We start from the raw sequence: 19,127 nt of genomic DNA, 5'->3' as shown, positions 1-19,127 counted from the left end.
GAGAAGAATGTTCTGCTATTATTGGGTGGGTTATTCTATAGATGTTTTTTGTCTTGTGTTATACCCAGTTTTCGCGAGATTAATTCACAGAGACCGAATTGAGAGTTTGGAGATTTATTTTGCCGGCGGCTGTGAGGGGCTCATGCCCTAAAAAGACTCTCAGCCCTGAACAGTGTTTGCAGGGATAATATAAAGGCAGAAAAAACAAACTACATTCTCTTTGGTTAAGGGGGAGCAGTTCGGTCAAGGGGACGCAGGTGGCAGAACTAGCAGAGCAGAAGACAGAAGCTAAGATAAGCGTTAATCAACTTTCTACAGTTATCTGTCCTCTGGAATTCTGTGGGCTGCACTTCTTTACACAGAGCCAGGAAAGGAGAAGAGGTCATTGCTTCTACACAATAAATTTTGTTGCTCTTGTTTATCTTACAGTAGTGGTTGTAAGGGTAGAAGACAGGGTGCTGTACTTCAGTTGCTTTACAGTGTTTGTATCTTCTGTATCCTTGCTTAGCTTTCGTATAATGGCCTATCCATTATTGAAAGAGGAGCACTGAAGTCTCCAAATATTATTGTAAATTCTCTATTTTTCTTCGGTTCTCACAATTTTTGCTTCAGGTAGTTTGGGGCTCTGTTGTTACATGCATACATGTTTATATGTGTTATTTCTTTTTGAAGGATTGACTTTTTATCATTATGAAATGTCTTTTTTTTGCTCTTACAACAATTTTTGTCTTAAAGCCCATTTTTTCTGATACTAGTATAGTCACTCCAATTCTCTTAAAAATATATATATATATATAGAGAGAGAGAGAGAGAGAGAGATATGCTTTTTTTGTTCAGTGGTTAGCCAGTTTTGTTCAGTGGTTAGAGCGTTGGCTTGCGGACTGAAGGGTCCAGGGTTTCATTCCGGCCAAGGGCACATATCTCTGTTGCAGGCTTACCCCACTCAGGGCACTTGAAGGAGGAAACCAATCAATGTGTCTCTTTCACATCCATGTCCCCCCCCCTCCCTTCCACTCTGGAAGGAAAAAATATACAATGGAAAAAATATTCTCCGGTGAGGATTAAAATATATATAAATATAAATATAAATATAAATTTTGACAGTATCACAGATGTCCCCCACCCCCACCTTTGCCCCCTTCTGTCCAGCCCCTACCCATCCCAGGCCTTCACCACCCTATTGTCTGTGCCAATGGGCTATGCATATAAGTATATAAGTTCTTTGGCTAATCTCTTCCCATCTCCCCTCCCCTCTGAGATAGGTCAGTCTGTTCCATGTCTCCATGCCTCTGGAGGTATTTTTGCTGGTTAATTAATTTTGTTCATTAGATTCCACAAATAAGTGAGATCATGTGATATTTGTCTTTCTCTGACTGTTTTATTTCACTTAGCGTAATACTCTCCAAGTCCCTCCATGCTGTCTCAAAGGGTCAGAGATCCTTCTTTTTTTTTTTTTTTACAGCTGCGTAGTATTCCATGGTGTAAATGTCCCACAGCTTTTTTATCCACTCATCTACTGATGGGCACTTGGGCTGTTTCCAGAGCTTAGCTATTGTAAATTGTGCTGCTATGTACATGGGGTGCATATATTCTTTCTGATTAGTGTTTGGGGTTCTTAGGGTATATTCCTAGAAGTGGGATCACTGGGTTAAAAGGCAGTTCATTTTTAAATTTTGAGGCAACTCCATACTGTTTTCCACAGTGGCTGCCCCAGTCTGCATTCCCACCAGCAGTGCACCAGGTTCCCCTTTCCATTTGTTGATGGAGCCATTCTGACAGGTGTAAAGTGACACCTCATTGTGGTTTTAATTTGCCTCTCTCTGGTGATTAGTGGTGTTGAGCATTTCTTCATATGTCCCTTGACCACCTGTAGGTCCTCTTTGGAGAAGTGTCTATATAAGTCCTTTGCCCATTTTGAAATTGGATTGTTTGTCTTCTTTTTGTTGATTTGTATGAGTTCTTTATATATTTTGGAAATTAATCCCTTATCAGATGTATAACTGGCAAATATGTTTTCCTGTACTGTGGGTTCTCTTTTCATTTTGATGATGGTTTCTTTTGCTTATTTGTTTATTTTTTCCTTTGTTTCTCTCTCTCTCTCTTTTTAATATCTTTATTGATTTCAGAGAGAGGAAGGGAGAGGGAGAGGGAGAGCTGAAACATCAATGATGAGAGAGTCATTGGCCGGCTGCCTCCTACACACCCCAGACTGGGGATCATGCGCCCTGACCGGGAATCAAACTGTGATCGCCTGGATCCTAGGTCGATGCTCAACTGCTGAGCCACACCCGGCTGGGCTCCTTTGTTTCTCTTGCCCTAGGAGATGTATTGACAAAAATTCTGTCATGTGAGGTGTATGAGATTTTGCTGCTTATGTTTTCTTACAGGATTTTTATGGTTTCACAACTTAATTTAAGTCTTTTATACATTTAGAGCTTGTTCTTGTGTATAGTGTAAGTTGGTGGTTTAGTTTCATCTTTTTGCATGTAGCTCTCCAGTTTTCCCAGCACCATTTGTTGAAGAGACTGTCTTTACTCCATTGTGTGTTCTTGCCTCCTTTGCCAAATATTAATTGGCCATAATGGCATAGGTATATTTCTGGGCTCTCTTTGCTGTTCCATAGATCTATATGCCTGTTCTTGTGCCGTACCAGGCTGTTTTGATTATAATGGTTCTGTAGTATAGTTTGATACCTGGTTTTGTGATCCTTCCAACTTGTTCTTCTTTCTCAACATTGCTGCGGCTATTTGGGGTCTCTTTTGGTTCCATATAAATTTTTAGAATGTTTGTTTTAGATCTTTGAAATATGCTGTTGGTATTTTAATAGAATTGCATTGAATCTATAGATTGCTTTGGGCAGGATGGACATTTTAATGGTGTTAATTCTTCCAATCCATGAATATGGTATATTCTTCCACTTGCTTATATCTTCCTCTGTCTCTTCACAGTGTCCTGTAGGTTTCTGAGTACAGGTCTTTTACAACCTTGGTTAAGTTTATTCCTAGGTATCTTTTTTTTTCCAGTTGCAATGGTAAATGGTATTGTTTTTTTAGTTTCTCTTTCCAAGAGTTCATTGTTGGTGTATAAAAATGCCATCGATTTCTGGGTGTTAATTATGTATCCTGCTCCATTGCTGAATTCGTTTATTAAATCTAGTAGTACTTTGGTGGAGTCTATAGGGTTTTCTATGTACAGTATCATGTCATCTGAGAATAATGATAATTTTGCTTCCTCCTTTTCTATTTGGATGCCTTTTATGTTTTCTTCCTGTCTGATCACTGTGGCAAGGACTTCCAGTACTATGTTGAATAAGAGTGGTGAAAATGGACACCCCTGTCTTGTTCCTGTTCTTAAGGGAAACACTTTTAATTTTTGCTCATTGAGTATGATGTTGGCCCTAGGCTTGTCATATATGGCCTTTATTATGTTGAGGTATGATCCCTCTATTCCCACTTTGCTGAGAGTTTTTATCACAAGTGGGTGCTGGATTTTGTTGAATGCTTTCTTTCTGTCCATTGATATGATCATGTGATTTTTAAAAAATTTATCTTTATTGTTGAAAGTATTACAGGTGTCCCATTCCCCCCCCCCAACTGACCCCCTCCACCTTGCTCCCACCCCCTCCCCAGGACTTCACCCCGTCATTGTCTGTGTCCAAGGGTTATGCATATATGCATATAACTTCTTTGGTTAATGTCTTCCCACCCTCCACCCCCCTTCCCTCTTCCCTCTGAAATATGATCGTCTGTTACATGCGTCAATGTCTCTGGATCTATTTAGTTCATCAGATTCTTTTGTTCATTAGCTTCTTGTTAAAGACGACCCTTCAACATATCCTGTAGTGCTGGTCTGGTGGTGATGAACTCCTTTAGCTTTTCCTTGTCTGAAAAGCTCTTTATCTGACCTTCAATTCTAAATGATAGCTTTGCTGGGTAGAGTAATCTTGGTTGTAGTTCCTTGTTTTTCATCACTTTGGATATTTCTCGCCACTCCCTTCTGGCCTGCAAAGTTTCTGTTGAGAAATCAGCTGACAGTCGTATGGGTGCTCCCTTGTAGGTAATTAACTGCTTTTCTCTTGCTGCTTTTAAGATTCTCTCTTTGTCTTTAACCTTTGGCATTTTAATTATGATGTGTCTTGCTGTGGGCCTCTTTGTGTTCCTCTTGTTTGGGACCCTCTGTGCTTCCTGGACTTGTAAGTCTGTTTCTTTCCTCAGGTAGGGGAAGTTTTCTGTAATTATTTTTTCAAATAGGTTTTCAATTTCTTGGTCTCTTTCCTCTCCTTCTGGCACCCCAATAATATGAATGTTGGGCCTCTTGAACTTGTCCAGAGGCTCCTTATGCTATCTTCATATTTCTGGATTCTTTTTTCTGTTTGCTCTTCTGGTTGGGTGTTTTTTGTTTCTTCATATTCCCAATTGCTGATTTGATTCTCAGCGTCCTCTACTCTACTGTTGATTCTCTGTAAATTATTCTTCACTTCAGTTCGTGTAAATTATTATTCATTTCAGTTGGTGTAGCCTTCATTTCAAATTGGTACTTTATTATGTTATTGATTTTCTCAGTTATTTCCCTAATAGTCTGCTTGTGAACTCTGTATCTGTTAGCTTGCTTGGATCTATTTCATTTAGTTCCTCTTTTAGAGATTTCTTCTGTTCTTTCCTTTGTGACATGTTTCTTTGCCTCCGCATTTTGGCTGCTTTCTGGTGTTTGTTTGTATGTATTAGGTAGAGCTGCTATGTCTCCTGGAATTTGTAGAGTGGCTTTGTGTAGTAGGTGTCCTGTAGGGTCCAGAGGGTCAGCCTCCCCAGTCACCTGAGCTGCGCCTTCTAGGTGCTCCCCTGTGTGGGCTGTGTGCACTGTCCTGTTGTAGTTGAGTCTTGGTTGCTGTTGGTGTCACTGGGGGGATCCGACCCCCAGACCAATCAGCTGTGAGGACCAGCTGCAACTATGGCCAGGGAGCTTCTGTGCTGGAGGCACCCCTATGGAGCAGGATTTACTTCAGTGGAGCTTTGGTGTTCACCAACTGCTTCCCTTGAATGTGTCACTTGTGGATGTGGTAGGGTTGTAACCCAGCGTGGTTGAGTCTGACCACCAGGTGCACTGTCTCTGAGGCCTCCGGGGAGATGCCATGTCAGCCTCTGCCTGTGCCTTGCCCAGGGCCACCCAGCATGAGCTACACAGCAAACCGTAGATGGCTGCTACTTGTGCTGGGCTTGGAGGTGTCCAGGAGAGGCCAAGCTATGAGCCAATGCAGGCTGCCACTAGTGCCAGGCCTGGGGCCACTTATCGAGCCGTATGGGGCACGCTGCTGCTTGTTTGGGAGATTTTAAGAAAGTCCTAAGCATGAGGCTCGAGAGGCCACTTGCATAGAAAAGCCACTGGAAAGGGCTTGGATGAGCTTGCAGGTGGGGAGGGTTGGGGCCTCTGGGAATCAACGGGTCAGGGCCAAAGGTGTGAGCCAGGTGCTGGAGATTCAAATATGGCGCCTGCCTGCCGGCTGTGTGGGGGAAGGGCTCGCCAAAGGAGCCATGGCCTCTGCCAGCTCTTCTGCCTGGGAGGAAGCTGCCCCTACAGCTCTCGCCTGATTTCAGGCAGGTTAGTTCCTCCCCAAGTGTCCCAGGTCCTTTTAAGGTGCCGCCCGGTGCTGGGGCTCAGAGGGAGGGTGTCCGAGTGAGTCTGTGCGCAGGCCCTTTAAGAGGAGCTGCTGGGGCTCCCCCAGCCTCTGAGACCCTCAGTCACAGTCCCCGCTGGTTTCACAGCCCGGAGTTGTGGGGACATCTCTTCCTGGCCTGGGAGCCCTGGGCTGCGGGCCTGCTGTGGGGCTGGGACCCCTCACTCCTCCGGGAAACCCCCACCACCAAGATTCCCTCCCAGGTTTCAACTGTGGTACGGGGGTGGGCCCGCGGCCTCGTCTCTGCGATTCAGCCCCGATCCGCCTGCGTCTCCGCCCCTCCTCCCGGTCTGGGTGCTGCTTCAATTCCCTGACAGTGGGGCTTCTGTGCAGCCAGATTTCAGGAGGCTCTGAGTGGTGGTGGTTCTGTATTTTAGTGGTAATTTTGATGTGGTTGCGGGAGGCGGCAGGTGCAGCTGTTACCTACGATGCCATCTTGTTTCCTCCTGTACTTATTCTTGATCATGTGATTTCTGTTCTTCAATTGGTTTATGTGATGTATCACATTTATTGACTTGTGAATATTGTACCAGCCTCCCATCCCCGGAATAAATCCCACTTAGTCATAGTGTGTGATCTTTGTAATGTGTTGCTGGATCCAATTTGCCAATATTTTTTGAGGATTTTAGCATCTAAGTTCATCAGGGATATTGGCCTGTCATTTTCTTTCTTTGTAGTGTCTTTATCTGGTTTGGGGATTAAGATAATGCTGGCTTTGTAAAAAGAGCTTGGAAGTGTTCCTTTCTCTTGGATTTTTAGGACTAGTTTGAGGAGGATAGTTGTTAGTTCTTTGAATGTTTAGTAAAATTCACCTGTGAAGCTGTCTGGTCCAGGACTTTTGTTTGCTGGGAGTTTTTGGAATACTGCTTCAGTTTCATTAGTTGTTACCTGACTGTTCAGGTTTTCTGATTCTTCCTGATTCAGTTTTGAAAGATTATAAGTTTCTAGGAATTTATTCATTTTGCTCAGGTTGTCCAGTTTTTTTTGGCATATAGTTGTTCATAGTATTTTCTTACATTCCTTTGTATTTTCGTGGCATCAGTTACAACACCTCTTTTCTTTCTTTTTTTTTTTTTTTTTACATGTTTTAAAAATGTTTTTATTGATTTCAGAGACAGAAAGGGAGAAGGAAAGAGAAATGGAAACATCAATGATGAGAGAGTCATTGATTGGCTGCCTCCTGCATACCCCCCCCTCCCCCCGGGGATGGAGCCCACAACCTGGGCATATGCCTTGAATGGGAATCCAACCTCGACTTCCTGGTTCATAGGTCAATGCTCACCCACTGAGCCATGCTGGCAGGCTCGCCTCTTTCATTTCTGATTTTATTTATTTGGGTCCTCTCTCTTTGTTTCTTGAGTCTGGTTAAAGGCTCATTAATCTTGTGTATCTTTTCAAAGAACCAGCTCTTGGTTTTATTGATCTTTTGTATTTTTGGGGTTTTTTTTGGTTTTGTTTTGTTTTTTAGTATCTATTTTATTTATTTCCATTCTGATCTTTATTATTTCCTTCCTTCTACTTCCTGTGGGATTTTCTTGCTCTTCTAATTCTTTTAGTTGTAGGTTTAGATAGTTTTTTAGAGCTTTATCTTATTTCTTGAGGTAGGCTTGTAATGCTATGGACTTCCTTCTCAGGACTGCTTTTGCTGCGTCCCATAGATTTTGGGCTGCTGTGTGTTCATTTTAAGTTGTTTCCAGGAAGTTTTTGATTTCTTCCCTGACCTCACTGGTAACAAATTCATTGTTTAGTAACATGCTGTAAAGCCTCCATGTGTTTGAACATTTTGAGTTTTTTATTATAGTTGATTTCTAGTTTCATGACATTGTGATCAGAGAAGATGCTTATTATGATTCCAATCTTCTTGAACTTGTATAGACTTGTTTTGTTTCCTAATGTGTGGTCTATCTTTGAGAATGTTCCACGTGCCACTTTGGGATAAAATGTTCTTTAAATATCAATTAAATTCATCTGATCTAGTGACTCATTTAAGGCTGCTGCTTCCTTGTTGATTTTTTTATCTGGAAGATCTACCCAGTGCTGTTAAAATTCCCTACTATGACTGTATTGCAGTCAATCTCTCTCTTCAAGCCCACTAAGAGTTTTTTAAAATATATGCAGCTGCTCCTATATTGGGTGCATATATGTTTAGAAGGATTATATTGTTGGATCAATCCTTTTAGTAGTTACCTTCTTTGTCTCTTTTATGGCCTTTGTTTTGAAGTCTGTTTTGTCAAATATGAGTATTGCTACCTCCATTTTTTTTCATTTCCATTTCCATGGAATATTTTTTCCCATTTCTTCACTTTCAGTCTGTGTGAACCTTTTGTTTTGAGGTGGGTCTCTTGTAGACAGCATATATATGAGTCATGTTTTTTAATCCATTCAGCCACCCTGTGTCTTTTAATGGGAGCATTCAGTGCATTTACATTTAAGGTTATTATTGATAGGTACTTACTTTTTTCCATTTTTATTTTATTTAGACCTGTGTTCCTCTCCTCTCTCTCATTTTCTTCTTCTTAAAGTGGTCCCTTTAGCATTTCTTGAAACGCTGGTTTGGTGGTAATAAACTCCTTTAGCCCTTTTTAGTCTAGGAAGTTCTTTATTTCACCTTCTATTTTAAATTATAGCCTTGCTGGATAGAGTAGCCTTGGATTCAGGCCCTTGTTTTTTATTACTTTGAATACTTCATGCTATTCCCTTCTGGCCTGAAGTGTTTCTAGTGAGAAAGCAGCAGATAGTCTGATGGGAGCTACCTTATAGGCAACTTTGTCTCTCTCCTGCTTCCTTCAAGATTCTTTGTCTTTAATGGTTGCCATTTTAACTGTGATGTGTGTAAGTGTGGGCCTTTTTCAGTTCATCTTTTCTTAAAATGTATCTTTATTGTCAAACGTATTACAGATGTCTCCCTTTTTTTCCCTACTGATCCCCATGACCCTGCATCCAAGCCCTCACAGGCCTTCACCACACAATTGTCTGTGTCCATGGGTTAAGCATATATGCATATAAGTTCTTTGATTAATCTCTCCCAACCTACTCCCTCACCCCCACCTTCCCTTTAAGATTCCTCAGTCTATTCCATGCTTCTATATGTCTCAATTTGTTCATCAGTTTATTTTGTTCATTAGATTCCACATATGAGTGAGAGCATGTAAAACTGAATCAGGAAGAATCAGAAAACTTGAATAAAAACACTCCCAGAAAACAAAAGCCCTGGTCCGGATGGCTTCACAGGGGAGCTTTACCAAGCATTCTACATCTTACTACAGCAGTCCCTAGATTTTGCTCTGATGTTGAGTCGGGTCCCTTGGTGGATCTAACCTGGGCCTCTGGGGATCTTCTCCTCTGCAGGCCAATGTGAATCACTGTCCCTGCCTGGCCCTGGGCAACCCGACAGGCCCCATAGGGTGGAGCCCCAAGTAGTCTATGTGTGTGTGGGCTGGGGGAGCCTCCATAGGCCACAGGCTTGTCTGCCTCCATCTCGCACCTTGAATGTCTCTGTTCTGAGCTTTTCTCCCTTCCCCCAAGGAACTGGGCTCTGTGGGGCTACCCTGGTCTTGGCCAGAATGCTTTGAACAGACTTGTGTTGCAGGTGGTGCCTGTAGCTAGTAGGAGGGACGATGGGCACTTCCTCTCCTTCCAATGCCTCAACTCTGCCTGGCTTCCTGGCATCCCCTTGCTGCCTGCAATCAATAAATCTCTCAGCCTTTGGTGAGATCACTGAGTGCATGTTGGGGCACACCGTAAACATTCAACCAGGCAGTTTACAACTCTGCCTTAGCCTTCACTTCCTGCTTACACAGCCTATGGGTCAGTCAGAAGTGAGCCCTTAGGACCTTTTCAGGTCTTTCCTAAGCATGCACACAGCCCTGGGCATTTTCACGGCTTTCTAGATTCCCAGGAATATGTCAACTCTTTTCAGAGCCTCTAAGGACATCTAATTTCTCAGATTTTCCTTTTACGTTTTTTGGTTAGTTTGTTATTGTCCCAACTGTTATCTATTGCCTGTGACAATGGCTGCTATTATATCGTAGGCAGCTATGATAAGTAATACATTAAGAAACACTACCCAAGAGAGACTTTTAGCACTGGGTCAGTGTGAGTGAGGTCGCACGAAGACAAGCCTTTCCGGTGGGGTCTTCCTTGGAGGACCAGGTCAGGTGAACTTATAACTCCTCTTTGGGAATGAAGCTTTGAAAGAAGAGCGCTGGCTCTGTGTGCTCGTTCATTACTGATGTCAACTGAAGGTCACTGCCACCAATTCAATGCCAACTGGGGTGCAGTACAAAGAGAGACTGTATTCAGTAAAAACAGCTCAGTTGTGAAGCAGCTTGGCTTGGCATTGGAACAGCCAAGGTACTCCACTGAGACAGAGGGGAAGTTTGCTTGCATAGAGAGAATACTCCCCACCCCATCCCCGATTGGCCCATTTTTATGTAAATGAAGAATCCAAATTTGCAGTTTGGTCCAAAGAGCACTGCCCTGATTGATTGGCTCCACCCATTCGGACTGGTCAGCAAAGATGCAAAAGAAGATGTAGTTTGTGCACCTCTGGTTGGGTGGGGCAGGCCTTTAGCCCACTGGTGGAATTTTGATCCTAGGAGCTCTCTTACAAGGGTGGACCTGGACAGCAGGAACACAGTGCAGGAGGCTGGTAGCTCAGTCTGTGACTTTTTCCTGATATGAAGTGTGTGTCTGTAAACAATGGCTCCTAGGCTCTTGTTATTAACTTGAGCCCAGTTAACCATAAGAAGTTCTTCTTGGCAGGTACATTCTTTCTTGGGAGTGACGCTGGGAATATGGGTTATTTTTCAAGGCAGCTATGGAGTTAGGGATTAGGGACTAAGTAGGATAAATTAAAACACTACAGAGCTCACTCTTCTTACCAAATGCAGTGGTTTTCTTTGACCAAATGCTCCCTGGGTTACTGCAAGCCTTTGGTTAATTTATAGAGTTCCGAAAAAGTAGATCCTGACCATTTTTTATAGTGTTTTCATTGCTTTTATAGAGGAACAAACTTTCAGAGGTTCTTACTCTGCCGTTTTTGCTGTCATTCTTGCTGTGTTTTTGCAGCTGTGTCCTCTGAAGCCAGAGTGCTGACTGGAGAGCCCAGAATGGCCCCTAATCCCACCCCTGCAAGGCAGGCTGTGGAACTGAGGGGAGGGGAGGCTATGCAGAAATTTTGGATTTGGGCTCAATCAGACTCTAAGCCTTTTTAATGTCTAGTCTTTGGTGCTTCCTTTTACAGTAAATATTTGTTGAGTTGATTAGTGCTTGGTAACCTTGGACTTGAACTTCATTTACAAATGATGATGTACAAAGCACTATGGTTATAACCTCATTCGCAGGTGTATCTGCAGTTGTGAAACCCTAAATAGGTGTTCCCTCCTGGGATGAAACTGTGGCTCAAGGTGAGAGTTCGGGTTTCTAGAGTTTGGGATTTCCACATGGGAGGGGCTGAGTGGGGCTGGTAGAAGAGCCTAGGCCCTAGGGCATTGACTGGAAGTTGATAAAGCAACCTTCTGCATAAGCTTTCTTAAGCATTCAGCTGTCTACATCAGGGAGTGGGAGGGGATCCTGTACTTGTTGGCTCCTGAAGGCTCAGCCTCTCTATTCTCTTAGCTCCTGTGATCACCTTTAAGAAAATATTTGTTGAATTGACCAGTGCTTGGTACCTTTGGATTTGAGCTGCATTTACAAATTATATTGCACCCAATGTTTGTAGTCCTATGACTGTTTGGAGGTGACCGAAGGGTGGTTAATGAGCACTTCCTTGTGCTTGGGTTTGGAATGAGGTGTGTTCCTCCGTGAGTGTGCCCCCATATTAGTGCCAACAGATCCCCTCTGGCTTTTCACTGCCCCAGGTCAGGGGGCCAGCTCCCTGCTGTCCCGAATGATGGCTACTGTCTCGGGTTGTGAAGGCAGAGGAAGATATGTTCCCACTCCTGGGCAGGGTTTTTGGGGCAGTGGAATCGGTGTAAGGTTTCCCTGAGTGCTCTGGATCATTACTGCTAACTATCGTGCCTGCTGGGCCAGCAGTGACCACAGTCAGACCCTGGGTGTTTGCACTTACCATACAGCCACCCTGACAGTCCCTTTAGGTAAAAAGGGGGAGAAGCTGCCTCCCCGCAGGCAGGCTCCCATCAGTCCTGCTGCTCTACCCTCCCTAGGAGCTGGGGGATTACCTATTGTCAGAGTTTTGACAGCGTGGACCTCTTTTGGGTGCTTGGTTATTTGCTGGCTAGATCCAGGGGGCAGGGTCTGCCCTGGTCTGGGTTTGCTAGGTGGCATTTGTGGCCCCAGGCTCTCAGGAAAGGGAAGAAAGCAGATTTTGGACCTCATCAGCTACTTAACTGTTTGCAGGATTCCTAACGTGCCTGGGTCCCCGGTGCTGTGCCATCGTCAGCGTGTCGGGGCCCTGCCCCGTCCCATGGCCCTCGCCTCCGTGCGGATGGGACCTTCCCAGCCAGTCCCCTCCGGGCCTGGGCCCAGCCTGCAAACTCAGCTCCCGCTGCGCTGCCCCTTCCGCGGGCACAATGCCCTTTCTATTGGCCGTCCACTCCGCTGCCCTTTGGAGGGAGTCGTGTGATGGGAGCCTGGGGGGGGCAGCTCAGCCGCAGCCGCGCCGGGTGTCGGCGTCGGGGAAATGGCCGCCCCGCCCCGTGCGCCCCGAGCCAGCGGAAGTGACAGTCCCCGCCCCGTGCGCCCCGAGCCAGCGGAGGTGACCGTCCCCGCCCCGTGCGCCCCGAGCCAGCGGAGGTGACAGTCCCCGCCCCGTGCGCCCCGAGCCGGCGGAGGAGACAGTCCCCGCCCCGGGCGCCCCCAGCCGGCGAGGTGACAGTCCCCGCCCCGGGCGCCCCGAGCCGGCGGAGGAGACAGTCCCCGCCCCGTGCGCCCCGAGCCCGCGGAGGTGACAGTCCCCGCCCCGTGCGCCCCGAGCCGGCGAGGTGACCGTCCCCGCCCCGTGCGCCCCCAGCCGGCGAGGTGACCGTCCCCGCCCCGTGCGCCCCCAGCCGGCGAGGTGACCGTCCCCGCCCCGGGCGCCCCGAGCCCCCGGAGGTGACCGTCCCCGCCCCGGGCGCCCCCAGCCGGCGAGGTGACCGTCCCCGCCCCGGGCGCCCCCAGCCGGCGAGGTGACAGTCCCCGCCCCGGGCGCCCCCAGCTGGCGAGGTGACAGTCCCCGCCCCGGGCGCCCCCAGCCGGCGAGGTGACCGTCCCCGCCCCGGGCGCCCCCAGCCCCCGGAGGTGACCGTCCCCGCCCCGGGCGCCCCCAGCCGGCGAGGAGACAGTCCCCGCCCCGGGCGCCCCCAGCCGGCGAGGTGACAGTCCCCGCCCCGGGCGCCCCCAGCCGGCGGAGGAGACAGTCCCCGCCCCGGGCGCCCCGAGCCGGCGAGGTGACAGTCCCCGCCCCGGGCGCCCCCAGCCGGCGAGGTGACAGTCCCCGCCCCGGGCGCCCCCAGCCGGCGAGGTGACAGTCCCCGCCCCGGGCGCCCCCAGCCGGCGAGGTGACAGTCCCCGCCCCGGGCGCCCCCAGCCGGCGAGGTGACAGTCCCCGCCCCGGGCGCCCCCAGCCGGCGAGGTGCCCCCAGGAGCTGCATGGCCGCGGGGCCGGGCGCGCTCGCCGCGTCGGGGCTGTACCGGCGGCGCCAGCACCGCCAGAGCCCGCCGCCGGCCGTGCCCGGGTAGGTGGCAGGGCCGGGGCGCCGCGGGGACAGCGTCCGAAGGCTGCGGCCGCGGGCCTTTCCCCCGAAGCCCTGCGGGGCCCTTGGGAGGCCAAGGGCGGGCGCCGGCGGGCGAGGCTGGGGAGGGCGCGCCCTAGGCCCTGGGTGTGGTGTCGTCCGGGACCCACAGTCCAGGGCAGCGCCGGCGGGCGGGCCCCTGTCGCCGTCCAGTGTAGCCCCAGGACCGCTTTCAGGCCGGGGCTTTTATCACCACTTTATATGTCAGCAAACGGGGGGGGGGGGGACAGCCTGCTGGACGTCACCCATCCGAGTGCGGCCGGGCGGGCGGACCTAGAGCCGGAGCTGCCTTGGCCCGTGGGCAGCGGCCGTGTGCACGGGCAAGAGCCTCCTTTTGGGGTGGGGGGAGCCCCTGGGGTTCAGGTGGACCTCAGGGCATCCAGGAGATGAGCTCTCCTGGGCTCGGAGGGGGTGCGGCCGGTGCTGGAGCCCCAGCGGGGGAGGCGTCTGGGCAGGTGGGGCTGGCAGCCCCCTGCCGTCGGGCGGCACCTCCAGGGACAGGAGAGCAGGAAGGACTGCCCGGCCTCGCCTCGGAGTGTGCAGGGGCCGGGCCAGGACACTGAGGTCGGGGAGGGCGGCAGGTGGAGACAGAGCTACGGCCGCAGCGCCCAGGGACCCCGAGGCCTAGGGAGGGGAGGCAGCCCGGGCGAAGGGTGCCCGTGGGAATGCAGCCTGCTCCGCGTTCACGGGGCTGGGCCAGGGCGGCCTTCGGGGTGGTGAGCACTGAGCCTGGGCTGAGAACGGAGCAGGAGGGAGGGCGTGGAGGAGCGGTGGGGCGGGCAGAGGCTGCAGGCGGCTGTGGGGCAGCTGCTGGCCGGGCTTGCACCTGTCCCTGGCGCTGTAGCCCCAGCAAGGGCCTGGATGGGGACTGGACAAGCCTGCTGCTCAGGCAGAGAACTTGAGGCTCAGCAGGCCAGGCCTCATCTGAGTAGGTGGGAACCCCCCTTCCTGCCCCGGAGCAGCCTGGCATCTGTGGAGTGAGCGGTAGTGTGGGGAGTGGGTGACTAGGGCATGGGAGACCCGCAGTGGTGTTGGAGACAGATGGCATGGCATAGACACCCAAGAGGGACACGCTGAAATGCTGGGAGGGCGCGAGGCGGGAAGAGAGCGAGCTTCAGGAGCGCTCGTGCGGGCACGTGCCACTCAGCTTTATTTTTCTGTGAACTTTGCTCCCTGTTTGCTCGCTGTCTGTTGCCATCATGATGTGTTTAAAGGGCACCTGCTTAAAAGTGAATGGGCTGCTACGCAGAGAGGCCTGTGGCTCTGATGGCATCTGTACGAGTTTGGGAGGTTACGCGGGTGGTATAAGTGCTTCGTGTGTGGCAGCCCCAGGCAGCACGTGGACTTTCCAGCGTGGATGTGGGGCTGCTTTGTGTAAGCTTCTGGCCTCTGCATGCAGCTGGCGGTCCTGCCTCACCTCATGCAGGAGGGGCAGGGCAGAGGCCAGGCAGTACTGGGCAGCTTCCCTGGAGCTTTGGTGGCCCTCTCCCCCCACCTGGAGCAGTGTCTGGCACATGGCAGTGGCACAGTCAAGATCTGGGTGAAGGAGGGAAGGGAGACACCTGGTTGCCGGTTATGGAGCAGTTACGGGCTGTGCTTGCAGGTGTTGCCTCTCTTCACCCCCCATCAACCCTGGAGGTAGCTGATAGGTGTTGCCTGCCCGTTTTACAGATGATGAAGCTGAAGTTCAGAGAGGACTGTGCTGTGGGCCATACAGCCGGCCAGTGTCCAAGTGACAACTGCAGGGGTCTGCTTGCCGCAGAGCAACGCGCTGGGCTGACTGCCACCCAGGCTGACGTGCTTCAGTGACACTGACCTGCCCTTGAGTGTGAACAAACCCCTGTGGCTGGCCGCTGCCTGCCTCTAAGCCCTAACACCATCTTTCTAGGCTCAGGTGGTGGAAGCTGGAGTGGAGGAAGTTCTGAGATTATTGAAAAAAAAACAGAGTCTTCAGTGTCCATGCCTGTATGATACCACCAGGAGCTGAGAGGACAAGAGACAACATGGGTCCAATTCTCTGTGACCCTCAGTAGGCTAATGGTCCTCTCTGTGCTTCAGTTTCCTTATCTGGAACCAGCAGTCTCCCTTCACAAGGACCTGGTACGGAGAGGGCTCCCCCCACCCCAGTGACATCTTGTCACTCAGTGACATCTGGCACAAGCCCACAAATTAGCTTATATTGGCTGTCAAGGTTGAGAGCATTTTGGGGTCCTGGGGAGGGTTGGAGAAGGGGTCTAGGATGGCGTGCTCTCCTGGTCTCTGGGTGTGCCCTTGGCAGCGTGTGCTTTGTGCACTTGGGGTGGGTGCTGTGTCTTCATGGGGACTTTGTGTAACTGGGAAGACTGTGTTCCCTGTTCTTGGCTGGAATGTGTGAAGGAGGAGGGGAATGTTCCTGTGTCCTACCCTTTGCCCTCTTGCAGGGCGTGCAGGCTGGGCGGGTGGCGGAGCTCCGGAAGCTCCCAGAGTCACTGGAAACAGCAGCTCTTTGTCCAGCACTCCGCCTATGGCTCTGCTCTGCATGCTGGGCCTCGAATTCCTCACCTGAGCTCTACCAGGCAGTTACTGTTACTCTGATGCACCTCTTTGCAAATAAGGAAATGAAGGCCCAGAGGAGCTGGTACCTTTCACCAGGTCCCACAGCAGGTGGCTGGGGCTATTAGGGTTCAAACAGCAGGAGTGAGCTCAGAGTTTCCGCTACAGGAGACAGCTGGCACTGTCCCTGCCAGTGTTGTGGTTCACGTGTCCAGCACATCTGTCCATCCCTCTGTCTTTGGCCAGTGGGTTGGAGTGTGGTCTGTTCCTGAGCAGGGTGGCATGGGGAAGCGGCCACAGAGGTGCCGTTAGGGGTGCTGCTGCCTGAGACTTGGGCTGGGGTGGCCAGTGGGTATAGGACATAGGGCGTCACCCCCCCACCCCACTGCCTGTGCCAGGGCTGTGCAAGGTATGCAGCGACAGACAGCAATATCCGTGACCCAAGATGCCCAGGAACCCAGGCAGGGAACTGGACACAGACCAGCCAAGGGCCAGTTCTCTCATTAGAGAGGTGTGGAGATGCCTGAAGGCACAGCTCATCAGCCCTGGGGCAGGGGTGGGGCTCTGGAGGGCAGACAGGCATTGGGTGTGTTGTGTGCTCACCTGGTTAGGGCCCAGAGGTCTGGGTTAAGGAACAACCCAGAAGCCTGGGGCTATACTTGAATCCTCATTTCAGCTTCATTTGTTGGGTCCTTTAAGTGGGGAATTGCAGTCCCAGAGTCACAGGATTTCCTGTTGATTTCTGACTTATTCAAGACACCCAAGGTCTATTTTGCAGCCAGGCGTTGGAACTTCTCCTGCCACGGTGGGTGTGCACTTCAGGAAGACAAGGCCAGGCTCACGAGGCAGGAAGCTATGTCTGTGCTGACCAAGTGTGGCCCTGCCCTCTGTGGGGCCCTGGCTGTCAGTCCTCTGCCCGGTCTGCTCACCCTAGGAACCAGCAGGGAGCTGGGAGGACAGAGGTGGGAGTGGGGTGGGCAGGTGGCCACTGCAGCACAGCCTCCCTTTCATCTTGGGTCCTTCCCTACTTCTGCCACTATCCTGCTTCCTTGACCCTGCAGCCTAATTATGGACATCAGAGGGGTCTCTGGTCTCTGAAGTGCGTCTGAGGGCAGGCTGAACCTGCAGAAGTCCAGTACCTGGCAAGGCGTGCTGAGGAGCCCTCCTGCCCTGCCCTGGCCATGTGGGCTCCCCAAGTGGAGCAGAGAGAAGGTCCTGCCTGGATGCCCCAGCCCAGCCTCCAGTCTGTGTCCCGGTGGCAGTGATCCTCCGACCTTCCATAGACGGACTGCCCACATCCTATCCTAGACCCTTGGGTGACAGAGTTTGCTCCATCTCCTGGGCCTCTCCTGCCTGGGGGGCTCACTCACTCAGGAATTCTCCTCATGATGCTGTGCAGTGAGCAGTGGGGTTCAGTACCCTGGGAGGCAGATCAGGCTGGAAAGATGTTCTCAAACATGACACCTCATCTCTCCTCAGTGTCATGACTAGTTCCCAGGCAGCACCACCAACATCGATGCTGACACTGGAGAAAGCCCATTTGCTCACTTGTAGGAAAAGGCATGGCCACCAGGGCGGTGGGGCTGTGGAGTCCTGCAGGGCTCCTCCTGGCCCTGCCTCAGGACCCCTGGGCTGGAGTCAGCACGAGCCTTTCTCCTGTAGTTCAGTTTGGATCACACTTTTCCCTGAGGGAAGCCCATCACTTCCACCAGCGATAGCAGTTAGCCACCATGATGAGGTTTGCTCTCCACCCTGCTTCTGGCCTAAAGAGTTGCACTTCCCCACGTATGGTGATTCCATATTTTTGGGGGTCAGATGATTTGAAACTAACTCATGGTGCAGGGGAAAGAGCCACCAAAGTCTGACCAATGGGGGTTCCACTCTGGACTGTCATCTGCTGTGTGAGCTTGGGCAGTTATTCAGCCTCTCTGAGCCTGAGGTCTCATCTGGAAAGCAGGCTGCCCTGGGGATTAAATGAGAGTATGAATACGGAGACGCTCACCTGTGCCTGGGTGATGCTCTATGTCTTGAGACACCCTCTGGTTCCCTGAGAAGGGGTGTCAAGAGGCACAAGAGGGAGCTGAGGTGACCATTGACACCCCAAGAAATGGCCCAGCACGATGAAGACTGAGCAGCGTGGGGACCAAGTCAGCCACATTGACAACCATCTTTTGTAGGGCCTTACGGTGGTCCAGGCGCCCTGCTGAGACCTGTGTGTGTGCATTCCCCTCATCTAACCACCACAGAATGTGTAACTGCAGCCAGGAGTGTGTTGTTCCCACAGCTGGGAGTCTGGGCCCGGAGAGGGGGGGTAGCCCTGCTGTGCAGTTACCAAGAGCAGCCGACCAGAGCCCTAACTGCTCGGACCAGTGTGCGCCTGGCTGTGGCCTGCCTGTACCTGACCCACTTCAAACTGCACTGGGGGCTGCAGAGTGTGGCAGAAAGATGGGGTTCAGAGACAGGGAGCTTTGCCTCCACCCACTGTGGCGCTTTCTCCACCGTGTGATGGAGAGGCAGCCGGGCCTTGCAGGACAGTCACCTGGGAGTGCATGCTGACGTCAGCGTCTCCACAGCCACATTGCTACAGGCATGTATGGGCGGCCGAGAAGGCTGACCCGAGCCTGTACCCGTAACGTGGCTCTGACCACGTGTCTCTGAGTCCCCACAGTGCCAAGACCGTCATTGGGTGAGGAAAGTGATTTTCTTTACCCCAGAAAACATCTTATCTTCTGAAGGAGGGGACATGTCCATGGAATGTACCCTCCAGGCCTGATGGTCTGTGCCCTCCCCAGGCCTGACCTTCCTTCCCATTTCTTCTCCCCCCAGCAACATGTCCAGCGCCTTGGCGAATGCAGTGTGCCAGCGCTGCCAGGCCCGCTTTGCCCCCGCTGAGAGGATCGTCAGCAGCAGTGGAGAGCTTTACCATGAGCACTGCTTCGTGTGTGCCCAGTGCTTCCGGCCCTTCCCTGAGGGGCTCTTCTACGAGGTGAGGGTGCTCCCAGGACCCCAGCCACTGCCTCCTCAGAGCCCCAGCCCCTGACCCAGCTCTGAGTCTGCCACCGGGATCCTGTGGGCTGTGTCCCCTGGGGGCCTGGCCAGTAACAGATAGGGCAGCCATGCCAGGCCTGGAGCCCAGCTGTGCTCCTGCCAGCACAGAAATGTGCTTGTCACACTTGTGGGCCCATCCC

The 19,127-nt window shown here is 51.2% G+C and overlaps 1 protein-coding gene across 5 annotated transcripts in view; it reads left to right on the top strand.

The window, feature by feature from the left end:
* LIMS2 (LIM zinc finger domain containing 2) overlaps positions 1–19,127 on the top strand; it is a 39,324-nt gene that overhangs the window by 3,524 nt on the left and 16,673 nt on the right. For 2 of the 5 annotated variants that reach the window (XM_081142027.1, XM_081142025.1), the window contains exon 2: positions 18,766–18,925. In XM_081142027.1, coding sequence (XP_080998153.1) covers positions 18,766–18,925 — 160 coding nt within the window. Of the gene's footprint in view, positions 1–13,249; positions 13,351–15,295; positions 15,508–18,765; positions 18,926–19,127 lie in introns of those variants that run through there. The other 3 variants (XM_081142026.1, XM_081142023.1, XM_081142024.1) reach the window with 3 other exon arrangements.

The sequence above is a fragment of the Miniopterus schreibersii genome, assembly GCF_964146895.1.
Source record: "Miniopterus schreibersii genome assembly, chromosome: 7".
Lineage (NCBI taxonomy): Eukaryota > Metazoa > Chordata > Mammalia > Chiroptera > Miniopteridae > Miniopterus > Miniopterus schreibersii.
This window is presented reverse-complemented; position numbering and strand designations above follow the sequence as displayed.